The 20,984-nt window shown below is 37.3% G+C and overlaps 1 protein-coding gene across 4 annotated transcripts in view; it reads right to left on the bottom strand.

Moving 5' to 3' along the window:
- The window catches only part of RTTN (rotatin), a 153,137-nt gene that overhangs the window by 89,603 nt on the left and 42,550 nt on the right, over nucleotides 1–20,984 (bottom strand). For all 4 annotated transcript variants that reach the window (XM_081801040.1, XM_081801041.1, XM_081801042.1 and 1 more), the window contains 10 exons: nucleotides 20,747–20,886; nucleotides 17,870–18,041; nucleotides 16,172–16,271; nucleotides 13,017–13,105; nucleotides 12,318–12,435; nucleotides 7,695–7,791; nucleotides 6,825–6,890; nucleotides 4,073–4,261; nucleotides 2,881–3,120; nucleotides 1,545–1,689 (listed from right to left, as the gene is read on the bottom strand). In XM_081801040.1, the coding sequence (XP_081657166.1) occupies nucleotides 1,545–1,689; nucleotides 2,881–3,120; nucleotides 4,073–4,261; nucleotides 6,825–6,890; nucleotides 7,695–7,791; nucleotides 12,318–12,435; nucleotides 13,017–13,105; nucleotides 16,172–16,271; nucleotides 17,870–18,041; nucleotides 20,747–20,886 (1,356 nt within the window). The remainder of the gene's footprint in view (nucleotides 1–1,544; nucleotides 1,690–2,880; nucleotides 3,121–4,072; nucleotides 4,262–6,824; nucleotides 6,891–7,694; nucleotides 7,792–12,317; nucleotides 12,436–13,016; nucleotides 13,106–16,171; nucleotides 16,272–17,869; nucleotides 18,042–20,746; nucleotides 20,887–20,984) is intronic.

The following is a 20,984-nucleotide window of genomic DNA, read 5'->3' as shown; positions in this document are numbered from 1 at the left end:
GTAAATATGGTACTTTGAAATCATCCTCAAGAATATAAAAGGAGAGCAAAATTTATAAGTCTAAGTATTCTGGGATTTCAATCATCTTATTAAGGCTTCACTTATTATGTACTTTAAGGAAATTAGTCCATCATCTCTCATTTGTGTTATAAATATTTTTCTCAGTTTATCATGTCTTTTTAACTATATTTAAAGTATTTCTTGCCATACATACAGAAGTCAATAAAACTTACATATAAATACCCTCCTACTGGATAACTGTTTCATTGTAAGTTACACAAATTGAAAATAAAGTTAATCTGAAAGAAAAAATGGCCAGAGAAAAATATAAAAAATAAAGTTTATTAAAGAAAAACTTGCTATGATAATTTAAAAGTGTAGTTTTTCAGAAAACACAGGCATATCAAAGAACATAATACAAAATCCAATCACAGAGTCATGTACACATAGCACCTTGCTTATGGTATTTTGGACGTATTTTATGTTCCTATCTGATCTACCCCTTTCATCTCCGAGCTTCTGTTAGTGATGCTATTTTTGCTTTTCATCTTTCATAACATTTAAATTGTAGTCCAGGACCATAATTTCCACACTTAGTCACAGTCCTACAGGTGTGTGTATGAGAGAGAGAGAGAAGGAGAGGAGGAGGAGGGGGAGAGAGAGCGAGAGCGAGAGAGCTGACTTCTCCACCACCTTGCCCATTCCCACTCTAGGCCAAGCTACCACCATCCCTCTCCTGGGTTACTGTAGGCCTCCCAGCTTCCATTCATTCTACCTATGGTTCCAGAGACAGCTGCTGCCAGGATCTTCTTAAACTTAAGTCACAGCATGTAACTCTTCTGCTCAAAACCCTCCACCTGCTTTCTCTCTCATATAGGTTAAGCTCCATAGCCTACAAGGTTCTATTTGAGCTTGATTCTGAATATCCTTCTGATCTCATCTCCTACCACTATACTCTATTCATCCTGTTGCTGCCACATGGACCTCTAGTTGTTTTTCAAACATGGCCCTGACAACTAAGTGCTTTTGCATTTTTTTCCTCTCTGCCTAGAACGCTCTTCCCTTAGATACCTATATGGCTGACTCCCACACTGAACTCAGTGCCCTGGCCAAATGTTAGTCAAAGAGGCGAGCCTTCTCTGACCATCATGTCTAAAGTAGCATCCCACCATGCCTACCTAGCTCTGTCTCATTATCTATGTTTCCTCTTCACACTTATTGCTCCCACCTGCAGAAAATCTTTGTTTTCTGTCCATTCCACCCCCTGGAATGTACTCCACGAGGACAGGTTTTTTGTCTTATTCACTGCCACGTTATTTTTATAAAGTAATCATATTTATAGATTTCTTTATAGGTTCTACCTTATGTAACTTCTTGGAAAAAATCTTCTCTACTCCAAAGTTTTAAGTAAACACTTTCATACAACATGAAGACTACTTACTAAACATGGGCTTTATAAAAATTATGCTTTTTCATTACATAGCATTACTAATTTTTACAAATTATTTCTCACACCTAAAATCCAATTCCTTAATAACACTTACATGTCTAAGAAGTAATTCTAGAAGCCAGTTTAGAAGTTCTACTGATGAGTTTTTTCTTTGTTCCTTCAATAACTTATTTAAGAAATGTATGATATCTATTAGCAGTTTCTCATCCTCAGTGCAAGCAGGAAGCACCTGTAAAAACCTACAATAAAAAAGACAATTATCATGGTTTCTAGCTCTTTACAGTAAGTGGTGTGCTGATAAATATTTAACAACCAGGTAAGGAGTGGGAGGATTTCTTGTGTTTGCCAGTTTTCATAGTGCAAACATTCCCCCATTGCTGACTGCGAGCCACCAACATAACACACAGAGAGACAACACAGCAGTACACCATTGTGTGGCCTTTTCACAACAGACATAATAGGTATGAATCACCTCAAGAACACAGGTGTCAATAACATGTTCAAAATAATCAGGAAGTGATGATATTCACATAATCATTACTTTTATTTTTCTTAGAATTTAACTGTAAGTTCACGCAATTTCATTTTTAAGAATGGCTGTGTTTTAACAACTAACTTACAAAAACCCTGATACTCAACTGCCACCTCTCTCACAAGGAAGCACTGGCTGATTCCAACACACACCAGCGGAAAAGCCAAATTAGGTATCTGAATTGTGAGCGACCCATTTTGAGTCCCCAGTTCGGAAATTCACTTAACCTCACGCTTTGAAAGTTGCACACATTATGTTTAACAGAAAGTTATACATCTTACACTAAATTCACACGAAGATTAAAATGGAAAGCTACTGGCAATGGCTGCTTGTCCGTCTTGTCTCCGATGCAGCCATCTGCTACCAGTGAAACATGTGGAATTTATGAGCTAGAGGCTTCCCAGTAACTACTAAAGGATCTCCACACATGGCAATCAACTTCATGAAATTCAGGGTAAAAAGAAAAGCAGGAGAATTTTCTTAAGAACAAAACAAAACAGCCCACTGCAGGTGTACCAAACTTCTCCGTCAATTCACTAATGGTCTTGGCTCTCTTACAATGTGGACAGCAATAAACATTCATTTTATCCAACCATGTCTTATCCTAATCATCTGCTCTTGTGAGATAGTGAAATAAGATTTTCTGATAGGATGTAAAAACAGTATTGTTTATTATTAATTCCAAAATGCAGTGATTAAGAAAATTTTTCTCTTTTGCTATTCTTAGATATTTACTACACATAATGAAAATCCCAGTTTTTCTTACAGAAAAAAAAAAACATTTCTCTAACGATAGCAACAAGAATACATGCTCTTATCTTCAAAGATACGGAGATAGACCCAAATACGATTCAATCCTGCTTTTTGAAACTGGAAGCCCTGAGCTGTATATACTGACCTGTTCAGTGTGGTGTGCCAAGACAAACACTTCAAGGTCACCCCACATGGGCCAGCACCACCCTTTAAAGACAGCCTGTCATTCAGAAGATAAAAACTCATGCTTGTGATAGCAGCCCTCACTTCCCTGTGAGCTGCAGCCTCGACGATGGAACGAAGACAGTCCCTCAGTGCACTAGCTGTGTGTGTCACCTGCAGAGCAAGGGTGTCCTCTGTGTGTAACTTCAATGCATCTGAAAATCTAAACAAAAAGAAACAAAGGAGGAGCAACATAAAACTATCTAAATAAAAGTTCACATTTAGGTTTATTATAAACTCTCTCCAAAAAACTGTTTTATCTTCATTTTAAAGGCTGACTCAGGGCCAAAAGAAAATCTGGTATATATCTGTCAATTAGAGTTTTATGTTAGCATCCTAAGTGTTTGTATAGACATTTTCCTGCTTACAGAAATATAACTTTCATTCAAACAAGAAAGCAATGATAGATCAGAATATTAGGATATTCCAAAGTAATCTACATCATCATCAGAGCAATGATAACATTTACATATATACTTACTGAAATTTGACTCTAATCCAGACTACTTTCCCTAGAGATTTATATCCATTAACTAACCAAACTTGAGGTGCCTGGGTAGCTCAGTTGATTAAGGTCTGACTCTTGGTTTCAGCTACGTTCGTGATTTCAGGGTTGTGAGATCGAGCTCTGTGTCAGGATCTGTGCTGGGTATGGAGCCTGCTTAAGATTCTCTCTCTCCCTCTCCTTCTGCACCTCCCTGCCCCCCAGCCCCCCAACTCCCGCTTGTGTGTGCGCACTCTCTGAAAAAAATTAAATAAAAATTTTAAAAATAATAACTAACCAAACTTTATATAATCTCTAAAACAGCACAGAGCACATGCTTTTTAATTTAAATTTCCTTGTGTCATGGAACACTACATCAAAAACTAATGATGCAATGTATGGTCATTGACATAACATAATAAAAAAAAAACTTCCTTGTGTGATAGTTTCTAAAAAGTAATGAACACATGTAATCTTTAAAACAAAGTAAAAATTATAATAATCAGTGGAAAAACAAGATCAGATGGTAGCAAGTAAAAAAGCCACTTGACCTAAAGGAAAAATAAAACCAAACTAGTTACTTATAATTTGTTAAATATGAACACTTTTTCAACTAAACATAACAGCTTACTCTTGGATTTTAGGTTCAGAATTCATTTGCTTCAACAGATTATCACTCCCATGATACCAGGACAAGTTCCAAGCTATTCTCAGCATGTCTGAGACCGGCTTCAAGGCCAAACAATCAGCAGATAATGGCAAAACTATGGAGTAAGGACTCACAGCATGGTGGCCAACTACATGCGCTGGTAGATGATACCTAAAGAAAATGTATACAAATCATTATGAACTTTGAAATTCTTAAACACTACGATAAAAGGATGAGCTATAAATGAGGGCTAGTTCTCACAATAACGGAGTTCACTCTCACAGCCCCTATTTTGAAGTTATGCTGTACATATTATTTCATTTATCCTTTTGCCATCCTCTAAACTCCCAAAAATACTTTTTAAACTCTTGCGTGAAGACTTCCCTATTCTGTGTTGTGTTGGGGTTGCTAGCAGAGATGACTAATGCCCCTTCAGGTCAAGGCCTGCAGCTACAGTGAGTCACACATAAAGGGTTTCAGCTAGAACATGAGCACCTACTTTATGCCAAACGCTGTATATTCCCCACCATTCATTCAGTTCCATGCATGGCACTGATACCCATTTTACAGATAATCAAAATGAGTATTAAAGAGACTAAATGAATTGCCTTATGTTCACAGGAATCACTAAGTGACAAAATCACAACCTAATATTTTTACTTGAACACAACTGCATCATCAATAAACTCAACCACCGGTGTCACCAAGAAGACCCAGAAATATTTTTAGATATAAGAACAGATACAATAGCAACAGCTCTTAAACAGTCCAAGTTTAACAGTGTTTTACAGGACAATAACGTCTAGCATGTTCAAATGTTAAAAAATAATTTTGATAAAAAAACATATCCCAAACCCCTAATTCACATATTTGTGACTAATATTAGATAAATACAATTGGGTAAGATTTCTCAGGGGAACTTTACTGTGCTTTTTCATTTCACGTGTCTCAATAAAGAAGTTAAGGGAGAGTTCTACATATAAAGCAGGCTGAATAGTTTAAGAAAATACTTTTAAAAACTGAAATTTTCCACAAAAGTAACCAAGAATCCTTAGATAAATGGCTAACACTAGGTCTCAAATAGGGAAATAAAAGGTGATTCTTGGATATTTCTTTGTACTAAAACACACAAAAATATTAACAGACTCATGGGGCCTTGACAAAAGGACACAGAGCCCACTTGAAAGGACTCGCACTGAATAAAAAAAGGCAAGGCAACTGATTAATGGGGAATTCTTTAGTAAGTTAGAAAATGAACTGCAAATTAAGCCCAAAGAACAAGAAGGAAGAAAGGAATGAAAAGTGCAGGGTAATACATCACAACCAGTTTGAAAAAACACTACACATCCACCAGACAGGCAACAATTTTTAAAATGACAACATTACTGAGTAAAGAAATAACAAAACCTTGGTTCTTCTCTATGGACAAATTTTATCTTGAGCGAATTCTGGCCCTTTGCCCCAGGACAACCAAATAGATATGGAATGTCAACAATATTACTGAGCTGTTGTTTGTGCTTACGGTAAAGATGACTCTCACGTCTGGGCTGGGAGGTGTGGGAATAAACCATAAACGCATGATGGGAAACCGCGGCCCTGAGCAACGCTTAGTGCCGAGGCTCTACACATGTCACGTGTAAGAGGGGGGGGACCTGGAAACTATGCCTGTGGCACCCTCAGCTCAAGAAGTTATTTCCTACTAGCACACAGGTCTTCTAAGCCGAGACAGCTCCCAGCACCCACACATGGAATCTCATTCCAAGCAAGGCCTATTTTAAGTCGTGTGAGTTTGATTACTTAGCCAAATCTAAAGACCATGAAGAGTGGGTGATGTCTACAAACAAGGAATTTCACTCTGAACAATATATTTAAAAGGAACTCTTACACACTATACCAGGAAACATACATGTTTATAGGAGTGGGTACAGGAACAAAAACCCAGAATCAACCCAAATACCTTCTGACTGGAGAATGAATAAACTGTGGTAAATAAATACAACAAAAGAGTATTATACAGCAATGAAAATGATTATAGTACATGTAATAAGACCTACCAAATTATGGAATGTTATTTATAAATTAATCATAGTTTTATTAAGACATAATTTACTTATCATTAAATTATACAGATTTTCTTTTTATATATAGCCTGATGAATTTTTACATTTGCATTCATTTGTATGACCATCACTCAGAATAAACTACAGAACATTTCTATCCCTTCGGAAAGTTTCTTTGTTCCCTTTTCATATCAATTACTCCCCTTGCTCTCCTCCAAGAGTAATTACTATTTTGGATATAACTTGAGAAATTGGATCACATTATAGAATTATTTTTAATTTTCTTAGATGTGATCATGCATGGTACAGTGGTTATATAGGAGAGTGTCCTTAATTTAAGGAGGTACATGCTGGAATAATTAGGAGGGAAGTAAAATTATGTCTGAAACTTATTTTCAAATGCATCAGAGAAAAATTACATATAAATAAATAAATACATTGAGAGAGTAAGCAAGAGAGTAAGCACACGTTCACTGCATAGTTCTTCGAACTTTTCTGTACACCTGAACCATATCCAGATGGAAAGATGGGGAAGGGGAAATGCATTTACTGAACTCTCCGAAGCACCACTGTGAGGAAACATTAAAACACTACAAGTCATGTGATTTAAATACCAGATGAACCTTCCTGAAACCGTTTACCTTCAAAAAAAGTCAAAACAATAAATCATTTACCTTCTAAAAACTGAGACAGGCAAACTGAAGACCGAAGGTGCAGGTTTATTGGAAGGATTAACAGACCTATTTCATTAAAAACACACACACACACAAAAGGAAAGAAACAAATGAGTAAACCATGGTTTTATCCAACAAATACAATTTGCTCCTTGACTGAATCTCCAAATAAGAGTTGCAATTGGCTCTATCATTTGTATAGTTACAACACGTTTTCTACTACCTAGATTTGCTTCTAAAGAGTAAACTAGTGCTTAGGAAGTCCATATAATAAATTACTCATTTAATGTGGGCACTGTACTGGCAGGTGAATCTGTGTCCCCCTCCCACTGGATCTTGCTCAAGGTCATTGTTAGTCAGATATTACCATCCTAAACATCTTTCCAAAGGTTTTTTAATAAAATATTAAAGAAAAGTATATACTGAAAAATGTATTAATGACAAAAATTACTGCAGTAATTTTTTTAATTTTATGCTTAGTAATGTTCAAATTAAAAGTTCATGGGAGGGACGCCTGGGTGTTTCAGTCAGTAAGTGTCTGCCTTCGGCTCAGGTCATGATCCCAGGATCCTGGGATCAAGTCCCGCATCAGGCTCCTTGCTCAGCCGGGAGCCTGCTTCTCCCTCTGCCTCTCCCCCTCCTTGTGCTCTCTCTCTCTCTCTGATAAATAAACAAACAAACAAACAAACAATAAATAAATAAATAAGTTCATGGGACTTTCTGAGCCAATATGCTCTTTGATACTGCTTACTCAAACCAAAATGGAAAGCATAAGCTTCATAATTCAGAAATTTTTCATACATTGCTATAAGATTGCATCAGAAATCTTATAATTAAGAGTAAAAAAGTTTTACAGTCCTTATAGCTCACCACATATCCATTCTTGATACTTCATCAAATAACAGAAGACAAAATAATGCTCCGACTTCAGTCACAACAGCACAATTTTCATGAAATATCAACGAAACTAAGATATAAAAAGAAGCATAACTTCATGAAATATTTTTACCTCTAGAAAAATGAACTTCAAATTTAAAATGTCTTAACTCCAAGGGAAGAGATGTCATTCTCAGAGAATTACAACAAGAACCCAGATACACTGACATATGTGGATCGTCAGGAGGGCTTGTTAAAACAGAGTTTCTGCTTCAGCAGGTTTGGGCTGGAGCCTGTGAATCCCACACGCTGCCGGTCCAGGAAACGCACCTGCCCATCCACTCACTAGATACTATGTACTTTCAGTTTCTCAAAAAAGCAAAGTGATGTAGCTTCTAGGGAGGTCTGCCAAGTCCTTTACCTCCAGCTAAAGTTTGCTCATTCAGAGATCTCCTTATTTGATCATTTCTGCCCATTCCCACAAACATAGAACTTGAGTTTGCCTTCAAAACACCATGTTTGTGTTGGTGTTGTTTTAATTCGTATGTCTTGTTCATTACAAGATAATGGAAAAGGAAGCTGCTCTGAACTAATAAGACCTAAAGCTAGCATCATCACATACTAGTAGTAAAGTGGCCTGGTCAAATACTGTAGCATTAATAAGCCTTAGTTTCCACCTCGGTACCATTCCTAATGCTACGACTTCTCAGTGCTTGATAACTATGAAATTCTAATCAAATAGGTACGGTGGTGATACCAATCACACAGGAATAATAACATAATACAGAGTTAGCAAATCCAGGAAAGTAGCAAAAAGAAATTAATTTCAAAAGAAGATACTTTTCCTAACCTTAAGAAAAGGATAATATCAACATGTAATTGACATGATTAAAAACAGCAATGAGCTAAAAAGAAACAAATACATGTAAAAATTTAATTTGTGATAAAGTAGACACTTCATATCAGTGGGATGAGCTATCATACTTCCAAGTACCTAAGAAATTACTGCAATATAACTGCCTATAATATGAAGAAAAATAGATTTAGATCCCTACCTTACACTATTTATCAAAATTAGTTCTACATGAAGATCTAAATTTTTTAAACAACACTATAAACATGTTAAGAGAAAGAACAGAAGCCTATTTAGAATCCTGCATTCAGAATTGGAGAAGGCCCTCCTTTTAGAGCATGATGGAAACCTCAGTTGCTACAATAGAAAAGCTTTATATACTTCCATAAAATACTTAAGGCTAAAGATATAATAATAAATATAGTAAAAAGGATATAAAAGTTGGAAGAAAATCAACATAAAATCAGACATAAGGTTTATATTTATGTTATATAAAGAAACTCTACAAGTTACTAAAAAAAAGTAAAAGCAACAGAAAAATAGGCAATTCATAGAATAAGAAATTTGAATAAATACATGAAAAGATAATCACCTGCACTAAAAATGTTTTAAAAATAAAAAATAAAACAATGAGATAATATTTTCACCAATAATATTAAAGAACTAAAAAAGAGACACATTCGGTGTTATCAAGGTTATGAGGAAAATAAGCACTTTTAAATACCACTGGTGGGAATGATGTAGAGGGGAACCAAATCATATCCTGTAAAATCTCTTTGACCCAGCAATTCCAATTACAGAGTATGCACAAGATGATCATAAAACAAGATTACTATTACAGTTAAATCTGAGAGAAATATTAATATGGCAAACTGAAACTCTGAAACACTATGCAGTAGTTCTCTGATCTTGTGTTTTTTAAGAAGGCAGACTCACATGTAATAACATGGAAAGATATTCAAAATACATTGTCGGATGAAAAAAAGCAACACAATACTTAAGTATATAGCATAAAAAATACAACATGAGTGTAAAGAAAAGATCATTCTAAGTGATATATGCCAAGCAATACCTAGCACATTCTTCTTTGGGGAAACTGAGAAAGAAAAGAAAATTTAAAAAACTTCTGACATTTTACTTTATATCATTCCATACTGTTCAAATTTTTACAATAAGGATGTAGAAGTTCTGCAATTATTTAAAACAAAAACAAATCAACAAAGGTAAGGAAGTTTGGGTTGTTCTCTTGCCTCCACCATTATCTGGTTATGACCTTGACCAAGTCGATAAATCTCTCTAGATCTCAATTTCCTCACTGTAAAATGGTGTAATAAATGGGTTCTAAGTTAATTTCTCACCATGCAATTCTGTCAGGGTAGGATTCTGTCATGACATAAAATTTATAATAAAAGCAGTGTGTCTGGCAGATTACTTGCTACTCCCCTTCAATCTATTCTCCATGCTGTGGATAGAATAATCTTTCTAAAACAGGGCGCCTGGGTGGCTCAGTTGGTTAAGCGACTGCCTTCGGCTCAGGTTATGATCCTGGAGTCCCGGGATCGAGTCCCGCATCGGGCTCCCTGCTCAGCGGGGAGTCTGCTTCTCCCTCTGACCCTCCTCCCTCTAATGCTCTCTGTCTTTCATTCTCTCTCTCTCAAATAAATAAATAAATAAAATCTTTAAAAAAAAAAAAATCTTTCTAAAACACATTACTCTCAGTGTAATAATCTTAAATGGCTTCTCAGTGCCGTTTTCTGTGACCTACCAGGCCCTGCATGAACTGCCCTCCGTGCCTCATCTCATCATCTTCCCCTCACCCCAGAAGCCCCCCAAATCCAGTCATTTCTGACCAACCACCATTTCAAACACACGTTCTCTCTCACACATAACCGTGACTCCCTCTATCTGGAAATCAACCCTCTCTAATTGAACCACTCATTTCTGAAATTCCAGCTTGGATCCACATTTTCTGGAAGCATCCTCTGATGTTTTCCCACCACCCAATCTGCTCAGGAACACTTCCCTCTGGCACCAGGAATTCCACTATTATAAATATTTTTATGCCTTACTGTGTATTTGTTGAAGTCTCCAACTATACTGTAAGCTTCAAGAGGGTCATTTACCAAGCTCATCAATATATCTCAAGGGTCTAGTGCTGTACCTAGCACATAGCATGTACTCAATAAATATTTACTGAGGAATGAATTTCCTGGTAGAGTACTTGATTAAAAAACTAATTTTGCCATGGGGCCTGGGTGGCTCAGTCAGTTAAACATCCGATTCTTGATTTTGGCTCAGGTTATGATCTCAGGGTTGTGGGATAGAGGCCTGAGTGGGGCTCTGTGCTAAGCAGGAATCTGCTTGAGATTCTCTCCCTCTCCCTTTTCCTCTGCCCCTCCCCTACCCTGCTGACACACATGTGCTAATATAAATAAATAAATCTTTAAAAAAAAAAACAAAACTAATTTTGCCCTGAAACTAAATCCATTAATAAGAGATGCTGTAATTCATTTTCAGACTCACTGAAATAGTTCTCACAAACATCAAAGAAATAGAAAAATTGCTAATACTAAAAGGGTACAGATGCTGCTGACTTAGAAAGTGCCTTTGAATCTAGTAAGTGCTCATGAATGCTTGAATAATTTAAATCAAAATTGTAAAAATAAGAATTTTAAAAATTTTAAAAGAAAAAAGAAAAGGTAAATTAGGGACTAAATTCTACTGAGTGAGGTTATTAGGAAGATAATTAACAGGACTAAAGAAAACTCAAGATCCACAACTGCTACTCTTCCAGATCTATTAAAAATTGTAAAATTTTATACACTATTTAAGATTGCATGAGCCTGGACACGCTGAGTCTGTTTAGAACTTCACCTGGTTTGGACCTTTACCAATGCTTATATTCAATGCTTACATTAAATGAACTGTGTCCTTTTCACTTGGCAAGCTGAAGGCATCAGAAGAAATGAAAATGCTAAAATAAAATGACTATATTCTAACCTATATTCTAGTAATATTTTGAACATAAATATCACTTATAATAATTAACAAGGTTAAGCATATTGAGGCATTTGATCAAGATGCATCTTGTAGAATTATTTAAAAGCAGTGGCCTAAACTTCTAAGAAAGAACATAGCACAGAATGTTACCAAGCTCTCTACTGAAACAGTCAGAAGGAAGAAAAAGAGAACAAAACTACATGGAATTTTTCTACCTAAACACATTAGTAAATTACAACCAAACTGAAATGGGTAAAAAAAAAAAAAAATCACTCTCTATAATAAACTAATGCTCAGAGTCATTCAGGATGGTCTAGTTCCCACTCCACACAGACAGGATGTACACTCTTACTGTCAGTTTAATGACATAATCAGATACCACACCACAGGTCAGGATGTAAAGGCACAAGCAAACCAAGACTGTGGAAACAGATATGGGCGAGAAGGCCGTAATGACAGCAGCTGCAGCCTGCTCTCTTTATAGATAACAGGTAACTGAGCACCAGATGAAAGCCACATCCATGTGCTAAGACCAATCAGAGGCTTCAGCCTTTCTCAGCTCTGAGGTCTCCTCAGTAACAGGATTACAAGGAAATTTCCACAAAAGAAACACTTTCCATTGCAACAGATATTCTCAGCAGCACATTCACTAAAAAACTTTGTTATTCTGTTAGTAAAACAGAAAGTAAATGTGACCTACAGTTAAAGCATAACACTTAAAGCTTAAGACTGATCCCATTATTAGCAGACTTTATTTTATTCACCTCTGAATAACAGGGTCAAAAGAGAAGACTGCTGTGAGAGGGCCATGCGCATGACCGGGTCGGCACACAGAACTTTCCTCAAGAGCGTGAGGCATGGCTGAATCAAACATTCTATGACCTGGCCAGAAGGGAAAACACAGGTATTTTACTATCATCACTTCTAAGGCAAGATAAAATATACTCTAATATTAACTTATTCTAAATTTTATGCTTTTTCATCAAAACTGTGTAAAACAAAAATGCAAATAAATATTAAGAATTATTTTCCACTGAAAATAAGCTTTGTATATACTTCTGCTTACACATCCCAAAAAACTTTAGTTTTCCTTTAGGGAAACCCCCCACCTCTTAGAAATTAAAAAAAAAAGGGAGCCCTTGGGTGGCTCTGTCAGTTAGGCGACTGCCTTCGGCTCAGGTCATGATCCCAGGGTCCTGGGATTGAGCACCGCATCAGGCTCCCTGCTCAGCGTGGAGCCTCCTTCTCCCTCTCCTGCTCCCCCTGCTTGTGTTCTCTCTCTCAGTGTCAAATAAATAAAATCTTAAAAATAAATATATAAATAAATAAACAAACAAGGTACCCAGTGTTAATCAGGATTTAATCTCCAAGTACTTACCCAAATTCAGCTGAATTTAGTTTCAGATCTGAATAATAAAAATACCAATCTGTAAAAATATGTCTAGATATACTGTTAGTCTTACCTCACCATCCTGACCTACACATTCATTTAAATACTCAATTATCTTGTCAATTAAGTGTAACTTTTTCACCACAGCATGCATTTTAATATCTGTAGACAAAAAAGAAGAAGTCACTAAGAGTTAAAGAATATTTTTGTAGTTTTAAAAATACAGAGCAGGTGAGCGCCTGGGTGGCTCAGTTGGTTAAGCGACTGCCTTCGGCTCAGGTCATGATCCTGGAGTCCCGGGATCGAGTCCCGCGTCGGTCTCCCTGCTCAGTGGGGAGTCTGCTTCTCCCTCTGACCCTCCCCTGTCTCGTGCTCTCTCTTTCTCATTCTCATTCTCAAATAAATAAATAAAATCTTTGGAAAAAAAAAATACAGAGCAGGTATCCACAACTCAAACCGTTAAAAATAGTTACACCTGGTGTTGAAATTAGAAGAGGAAACTTTAAACTTTTACTTTACACATCTGAACTATTTGAAAACTTTTAAGTAACAAGCACATCTTACTTATTTCTACAATGTAAAATTCAAAAGCTATTAAAAAAGAATAATTAAATCAAATAGTTCAGACCCTGAAAACTACTAGAATTTTAAGTATACAAATGAATTATTTGTACATGACAAGTTAATTTCTTTATATTGTTTCATTGACAATTCTTCTCTTTTCCAAATCCATCACCTCAAAATGTTTAGAATTATCTGTAAGTAATGTTAATAGCTTGCAACATGGTCATTTTTCTGCTAATAAAAACTCAGATTTCAGGGTTGCCTGACTGGCTTAGCCAGTAGAGCACATGACTCTTGATCTCAGGGTCATGAGTTCGAGCCCCACACTGGGTGCTGAGCTTACCAAATAAATAAATAAATAAAATTTAGATTTCTAACCTCAAAACTGTCAATAGCAAATATAAAAGGTAAGGGATTATAACATACTCTACATTTGAAAAATATGTACTTTTTAAATAAGCATATATACGTGACTGTGTGTGTGAGTGTGTGTGTGTGTATTCACTGCTATGGGCTGTTTATGTTCCCCCAAAATTAATTTGCTGAAACCTACTCTCCAGTGAGATGATATGAGGAGGTGGGGCCTTTGGGAGGCGATTAGGTCATGACAGTGGAGCCCTGAAGCACGGGATTAGTGCCCTTGCGAATGAGGCCTCTCCTCCCTCTGAGGACACAGGGAAAGACAGCTGTCTCTGCACCAGGAAACTGGCTCTCACCAGACACTGAACCTGTGGGCACCCTGATCTTGGACTTCCAACCTCCAGAACCATGAGAAATAAATTTGCACTGTTCGTAAGCTACCCAGTCTGTGGTATTCTCTTGGTGCAGCCGGAATATAGTTAGACATACGTACACACACACACACACACACACACACACACACACACACACACACACTACTGATATCACTAGCAACAAAATCTCTAGCTGCTTATAGATTAGTTATAAGTATTTAACATCTCGCAGACAAATTTTCTTAACTTGTTGTCCTATAACTCTCATTGAGAATATGCATATATACAATGAGAAAAACACACAAATACACATATTGATATTGAATTAGTAGCTATGACTAGAACTACCTTTGGCTGCCACTTTAAAAAAAAAAAGTTTCCACTACCTGCCAACAGTGTATACCAAAATTATAAGCTTTATTTTTGTAATTAAGAATACTGGAAGAATACTCTCTAAAAGAGTTTTATGATTTTCTTAACCAAGGCTGTCCACATTTTCTAGAGCCTTATTTTCTGTAGTCTGTACCATTATTAAAGCCACAAATATGTTGGGTATGCTTTTTCAAATTACTCTTCTCATCCCAGTTTTCACTAACGTCAGGGCAGGAACATTAAGTACATCCCATGTTCCAGGTTAGAATCTTTTTATGTAAGTGCAAAATTATCATTTCTCTCAAATATTAAAGATAAATGACATACATCACATACAGGGAAAAATAAAAAACTAACACAAAGAATGGAAGCCTGTGGAATAACAACACTACAAATAAAGTTAGCAATGTATTTTACTAGTTGTTTTTTTAAAATAAACCTTTAAAGAAAATACAAAGTTACAATGCACTATTTTTATTTTATCTACCTACAGAGTACTGTTTGATTCCTTACCCAAGATGGAACAAACTGAAAAAATCATGTACTACATAAATTGAGAAAGGAACATCCAGTTCACTATTAAAATTTTATAAATATTTTAGAAGAAAGATAATTCTATCAAATGACATTCTACAGGTTAAATAATGGTAATCTCGACTAGGGGTCAGCATACTTCTTCTGAAAAGAACTAGATAGAAAATATGGTAGGGCGCCTGGGTGGCTCAGTTGGTTAAGCGACTGCCTTCGGCTCAGGTCATGATCCCAGAGTCCCTGGATCGAGTCCCACATCGGGCTCCCTGCTCGGCAGGGAGTCTGCTTCTCCCTCTGACCCTCCCCCCTCTCATGTGCTCTCTCTCATTCTCTCTTACACAAATAAATAAATAAAATCTTTAAAAAAAAAGAAAATATGGTAGATTTTGCGGGTCACAAATCGTCTTTGTCACATATTCTTTGTTTCTTTTTCTTAATAACTCTTTAAAAATGTTAAAACCAGGGCACCTGAGTGGCTCGGTCCGTTAAGCATCTGCCTTTGGCGGAGGTCATGATCCAGGGGTCCTGGGATCCAGCCCCATATTGGGCTCCCTGCTCAGTGGGGAGCCTACTTCTGCCTCTCCCTCTGCCCCTCCCCCTGCTTGTGCTCTGTCTCTCTCTCTCAAATCAATAAAATCTTTTTTAAAATTTTTTAAAAAATAGGGGTGCCTGGGTGGCTCAGTCGTTAGGCGTTTGCCTTCGGCTCAGGTCGTGGGATCGAGCGCCACATCGGGCTCCCTGCTTAGCAGGAAGCCTGCCTCTCCCTCTCCCACTCCCCCTGCTTGTGTTCCTTCTCTCGCTGTGTCTCTCTCTGTCAAATAAATAAGTAAAATATTAAAAAAAAATTTTTTTTTAAATAAAATGTTAAAACCATTTTTAAGGGCTATAAAAAAAAACAAAAAAACACAGGCCATAGCCTGTATCTGGCCCCCAAAACTGCAGTTTGCAACTCCTGATACCATTGCAAATAGCTATCTAAAATTCAATTACCAGCACTACAGAAATCATTTTCCTTAAAAGACATTACCTTGCATAATCACAGCTAACTGTTCTGCAGCTGACTTTCTCAAAACAAGATCGATATCATCTGAGGTAAAGATTTCATATACCTTTTCAACAGTCTCCAACTGAAAACCAGAAAAAAAAAAAAGAAATTGTTTTCATCTACTTCCAATTGTGCAATAAAATTACATAATTCATATCATAAGAACAAAAGCTCCAAAGTCCACTTACTTAAGTGATATATTTATGTGTAAATTTGTAGCAATGATGTGCTATGTCAGGGAAAACTTAGGATCTAAAACAAAGAGCCATCATGTCAAATAAGCCTTTCTTTTTAAGATTATATTTGTGCCAGGAAGTAATTCATAACCCATTAAGCACCTTAAGAACTTCACAGAAAACCAAGCTACCTAACATCTCTACAGCTAGTAACCTAAGAATAGTGACCCCAGACATGTGACTCCGTATTTCTCCACGGCTCCCAGAAGCCAACAGCTAGAATTCCCTGGCCCTCTGCCTTTCTCCCCTCTTAGAAGCACATGGCTCTCTACTAGGACTTGCTGCCCAGCACTCCAACACAGCCACTCCCAATACCAGTCCCTAACTGTCACTTCATGCCAGGACAGGGTCTGAGATGGCAAACCCAAAAGTGAAGGGGGAGAGGAAAAGGACAAAGACAGCACTCCTCCCCCTCCCCCGCCCCCCGCACTGCTATCTTCTGGCCCTAACATGGACTTGCAAAGACAGTGCTAGAACCCCTCCTCCCCACCTTCCTCCACATCACTCACAGGGCACAGGAACAACTACCAGTGGTCAGTACTCAGGGAGTCCCCAGGAGGACGAAACCTGTAGTCAGGGGAAGGTTCTCCAATCCTCCTGCTGGGGCTTGTCACATGGCCCTGAACACTTAGATTAGAAGAACATTTAAAAAATCCATCATATTATCTGGGGCTGTACAATACCATCACAGGCTTTGGGGGGGTTGGTCTAAACTTCAATAAAAACTGACAGACTGTACCCTTGAAGTCACAAGAGAAGCTATAAAGAATAGGAATGAATCAATGAAGATAACGAACAGCTTTTCTTTATCTAATCCTGCACTGGTCCAGGATGATCTGGGTAAAGATAGGAAAATGGATGATATGTCTCTGGAGGTATATAAGAAGCCAAAAATTTAGGAAAGAGATTAACAACAAAATCCCAGAACCACTGTAACACTTAAGAGAAACCACCTTTGACATCTATATTATTTTTTGCCTCTCATAACGAAGAGGCTGATAACTTGTATCATAGGAACTTTCTCCTTTTCCCTTATAGGCTGTTTCCAACATAAGAACAAGAAGAACTTCCAATAGTTTTTATGTCAGTAATATTTGTTTTTAAGAGTCACCACAGAATTTCTTTCCACTACATTAACCTTATATTGTATTTAAGATGCTATTCAAATTAATTTGCATTTCCAGTGTATATATTAAATGAAAGGGATATAATGCCTGGCATACAGTAGGCACCCAAGAAATATTTACTCAATAAATAAATGTATCCAGAAGCCAGACAAGGCCAGAACACAATTTCAAACTAGCCATGAATAACCACACTTGAAGCTAGCTAGTACTTCTCCTCCTCTCAGATGCACACACAAACTAAAGAATGTAATATAAAATATGTGATATACAAATGTATCAAGTAGCCATGAAATAATAAACCCAACAGTTATAGTCACCTTAATAATCAGTTCTCTTCTGTCATCCAATTTCAGTTCAATAGGTTTTTTCACGATAAATAAATTAGTAACTCTGGAGAGAACTCTGGCATCTATTGAAGGGCGCTTCCTGTCAGCCCCTTCTTCCCTTGTGAGATGACATGCTAAAAGCTTTAATGCTAGTGAACGGACCCTAAAGAAACAAAGTGTTTCAGTCAACATTTTGTAATATACAATGTCTATACTGTAAAAGCCTATAATCACAAAGCATTATTGTATATCAACACAATAATTTGCCATGTTTATACTGACATTACTAACAAAGGTACTTTATTTTTCTATTAAAATAGTGTACAACTACAATTATTCTTTCAATTTTATATTTATAAATAAATATCAGAAATAAAGAATAATCAAGTTACAAATGAAGAGACAGACTCACTGAGACTTCACAGTCCATGGTCAGTATCACAGTCAATGGCAATAAATTAGTAAAATCTGGAAATTACATCCATAACCCCTGACTTGAAGTCTAATGATCTAGCTCAAAATCAAAAATTATCACAGACTCATGAACAGAATATAAACATTAGGTCAAACCTCCAGGAGAGTAATCACATTAATAACTAAAATGTGATGTCACAACAATGTATGAAAATGTTCTTATATTAGGAGTCAAACAGATTCTTCCCAAATAAGAAAATGCAAATATTTGTGATTACCATCAAAATTCTATTTTATCTGGAATGGATTAGGATTAAGGTCAGTTGAGTAGAAGGTGGGAGATTTCAAGAAAAGATTAAATATTGCATGCCATTAGACAATGAAATGGAAAAATGAAAATCAAGTGCAAAGGGCATGGAGCTGGGAGACAGTGAGACAACCAGATATCTATCACTACTCTGACAGGTCCTTGAACTACATAAAAACTGGGAAAATCTGAAGTGATAACCCAAGTTCCAGGTTTTAAGTATCACTTATAAGACGACTCAGGGAGCCCTCCCTACCGCAGCCAAGGCTAGGTCACCTTGCTGTGTGTGGTCCTGTCACCCTGAAGTCCCTGTGGCATACCACTGATCTTGCTTTACTACAATTAATAATAAAGTATAACTGGTAACATTTCTTCTCCCAATTACATGCCCAATTCCATATGGGCGGTGCTGTGCCCACGTTGAGTGCTATTAATTTCCTACAGCCTACCACGGCTCTTAGACACATAGTTAACATCCAATAAGTACTTCCCAAATCTACCAGAAATTTACAGTGATTTTATTAATAGATATCATCTTCAGAGTACTGATATTTACCCCAAGATGGTGTGAGAAGTCAGACAAACTTTCTCCCTCTACCATCTGCTGTTAAAATAGCAAGACACCTACAGAAAGCTCTTCCTTTGCTCCTTTCATTCCAAGCCAAGGCCATCTATATTAAACTCTGGGGCTGTCAGCCGCCAGCAAGAAGGCCAGAGTGGAATATATAAAGCATATACTTATGCATCTCCTCTAGTATACAAATTTAGCCTTTTTTTAGGTTTAGCATGGGGAAACAAGTCCAGTTATTCTCACCACTTATTTCCTTCAACAAATATGTTTTGGGCATATTTATGTCCAAGGTACTTTATGAAGTTCTAAGGACATAAAGATCAGCAATGGACAGGGTTCTTGCCTACATAGAGTTTATGGTCTGGTGGGGATAGAATGACTCAGATGAGAACAAATATATAATTCAAACTATTGTAAGATCTGTGTGATAGAAAATTACCTTACTGGAAAAGTGCTCTGGCCTTGCCCTGGACTCCTGGGAGGGGATCTCTAAGCCCTTGGAATGTCCTGCCTGATGAGTATGTCTTTGTTTACGTGGAGACTGTGGGCCCCCAAAGGTGAACAGGAAATAAACTTTTATTGTGTTACATCGCCAAATCCGGGGGTGAAGAATACTACCCTAGCACATTAATAAAGACACTGCCCAGTCGTATGGAGACCAACTCCTGAGGAGAACAGACATTTTAACTCCATCTGCCCCTGCTTCCTGTATCACTTTACTCTCCAGGTAACTTTACTCTCTATGCTATGGTTGTAGTCTCTTTTCTTGATCTGCCTCCCTCCATTCTCTTAATGTTTTAGATTATTTCCACCTACTTCCTTATTTTTCAGTCTGACCGTGTGTTTATAAATAAGCCACTATATTATCCTGATGTAAGGTTTGAGTAAAGCAAAGTTACTCATTGTCAAAAGGACGTCTGATCCTCCTAGCCTTTGCAACCGACTCTTGCCCTTCATCACTGCTTATCCATCATGACTCTAAGCTTTTTTCTCTTCTCAGTGAGGGAAAATCTAACCACTGTTACCTAAAGAGAGCTATAGAGAAGATCCACGTCGCACTGACAGAGAGGGAAAGAAGGCAATGTATTTTTTTCTTTTAGTTTAAATGACACTTATACTAGTGGTGGGGAAAAGAACACTTTTCCAGTTTCCCAAATAAGAGGACAAACTAAGCAAGATTAAAATGCCTACTTACTCTGGTATATGGTCAACTGGTCCACCACACTTTTATGAACACTTGATTTTCAGGACAAATGTTTAGAAGAGGAGGCTATTTCCAATCTATTCATCCCCGTGGCTCTCGAACCCGCCCACAGCACTCAGAAGGGCAGCGCCAGAACGCACGCTGATCTGACAGCGAGGCTGGCCGCCAGTGAAGGTTTCAGGAAAGCACCCAAAGGTCCATCCTCATGTCTGTTTAGTTTCACACACTGGTCTCCTCTCTCTGCCTAACAATGGAGAGTCACTTCCCTTTACCTTCTCTAGTTCTACCGTACTTGGGAATGATAGAATTACTCTAAGTTTCTTAGAATGCTCCCACTCATCTTGTACACGCAGAAGATCGTGCTACACTTACGACGGCTTTCTGACGAGCAGGAGCCGCAGCATGGACTTCAGTCGGGTGGTACAGGGGAGAGCCCCTTCGCCTGCCTCAGGACTCCCTTTGCTCAGGAGGAGAATGGAGTTACCCAAAGGATCTTCTGTGTCAGCATAGCCCTAACAGATTGCAGAAAAAGAGAAATTACTCTTGGTTTTATACATATTGCTGAACCTTTTAACTTGAAAATAAGAATTGTATTAGCCTGTCAAGCAAC

Source organism: Leptonychotes weddellii, chromosome 13 (assembly GCF_054177405.1).
Source record: "Leptonychotes weddellii isolate Sample4059 chromosome 13, ASM5417740v2, whole genome shotgun sequence".
Classification (NCBI taxonomy): domain Eukaryota; kingdom Metazoa; phylum Chordata; class Mammalia; order Carnivora; family Phocidae; genus Leptonychotes; species Leptonychotes weddellii.
This window is presented reverse-complemented; position numbering and strand designations above follow the sequence as displayed.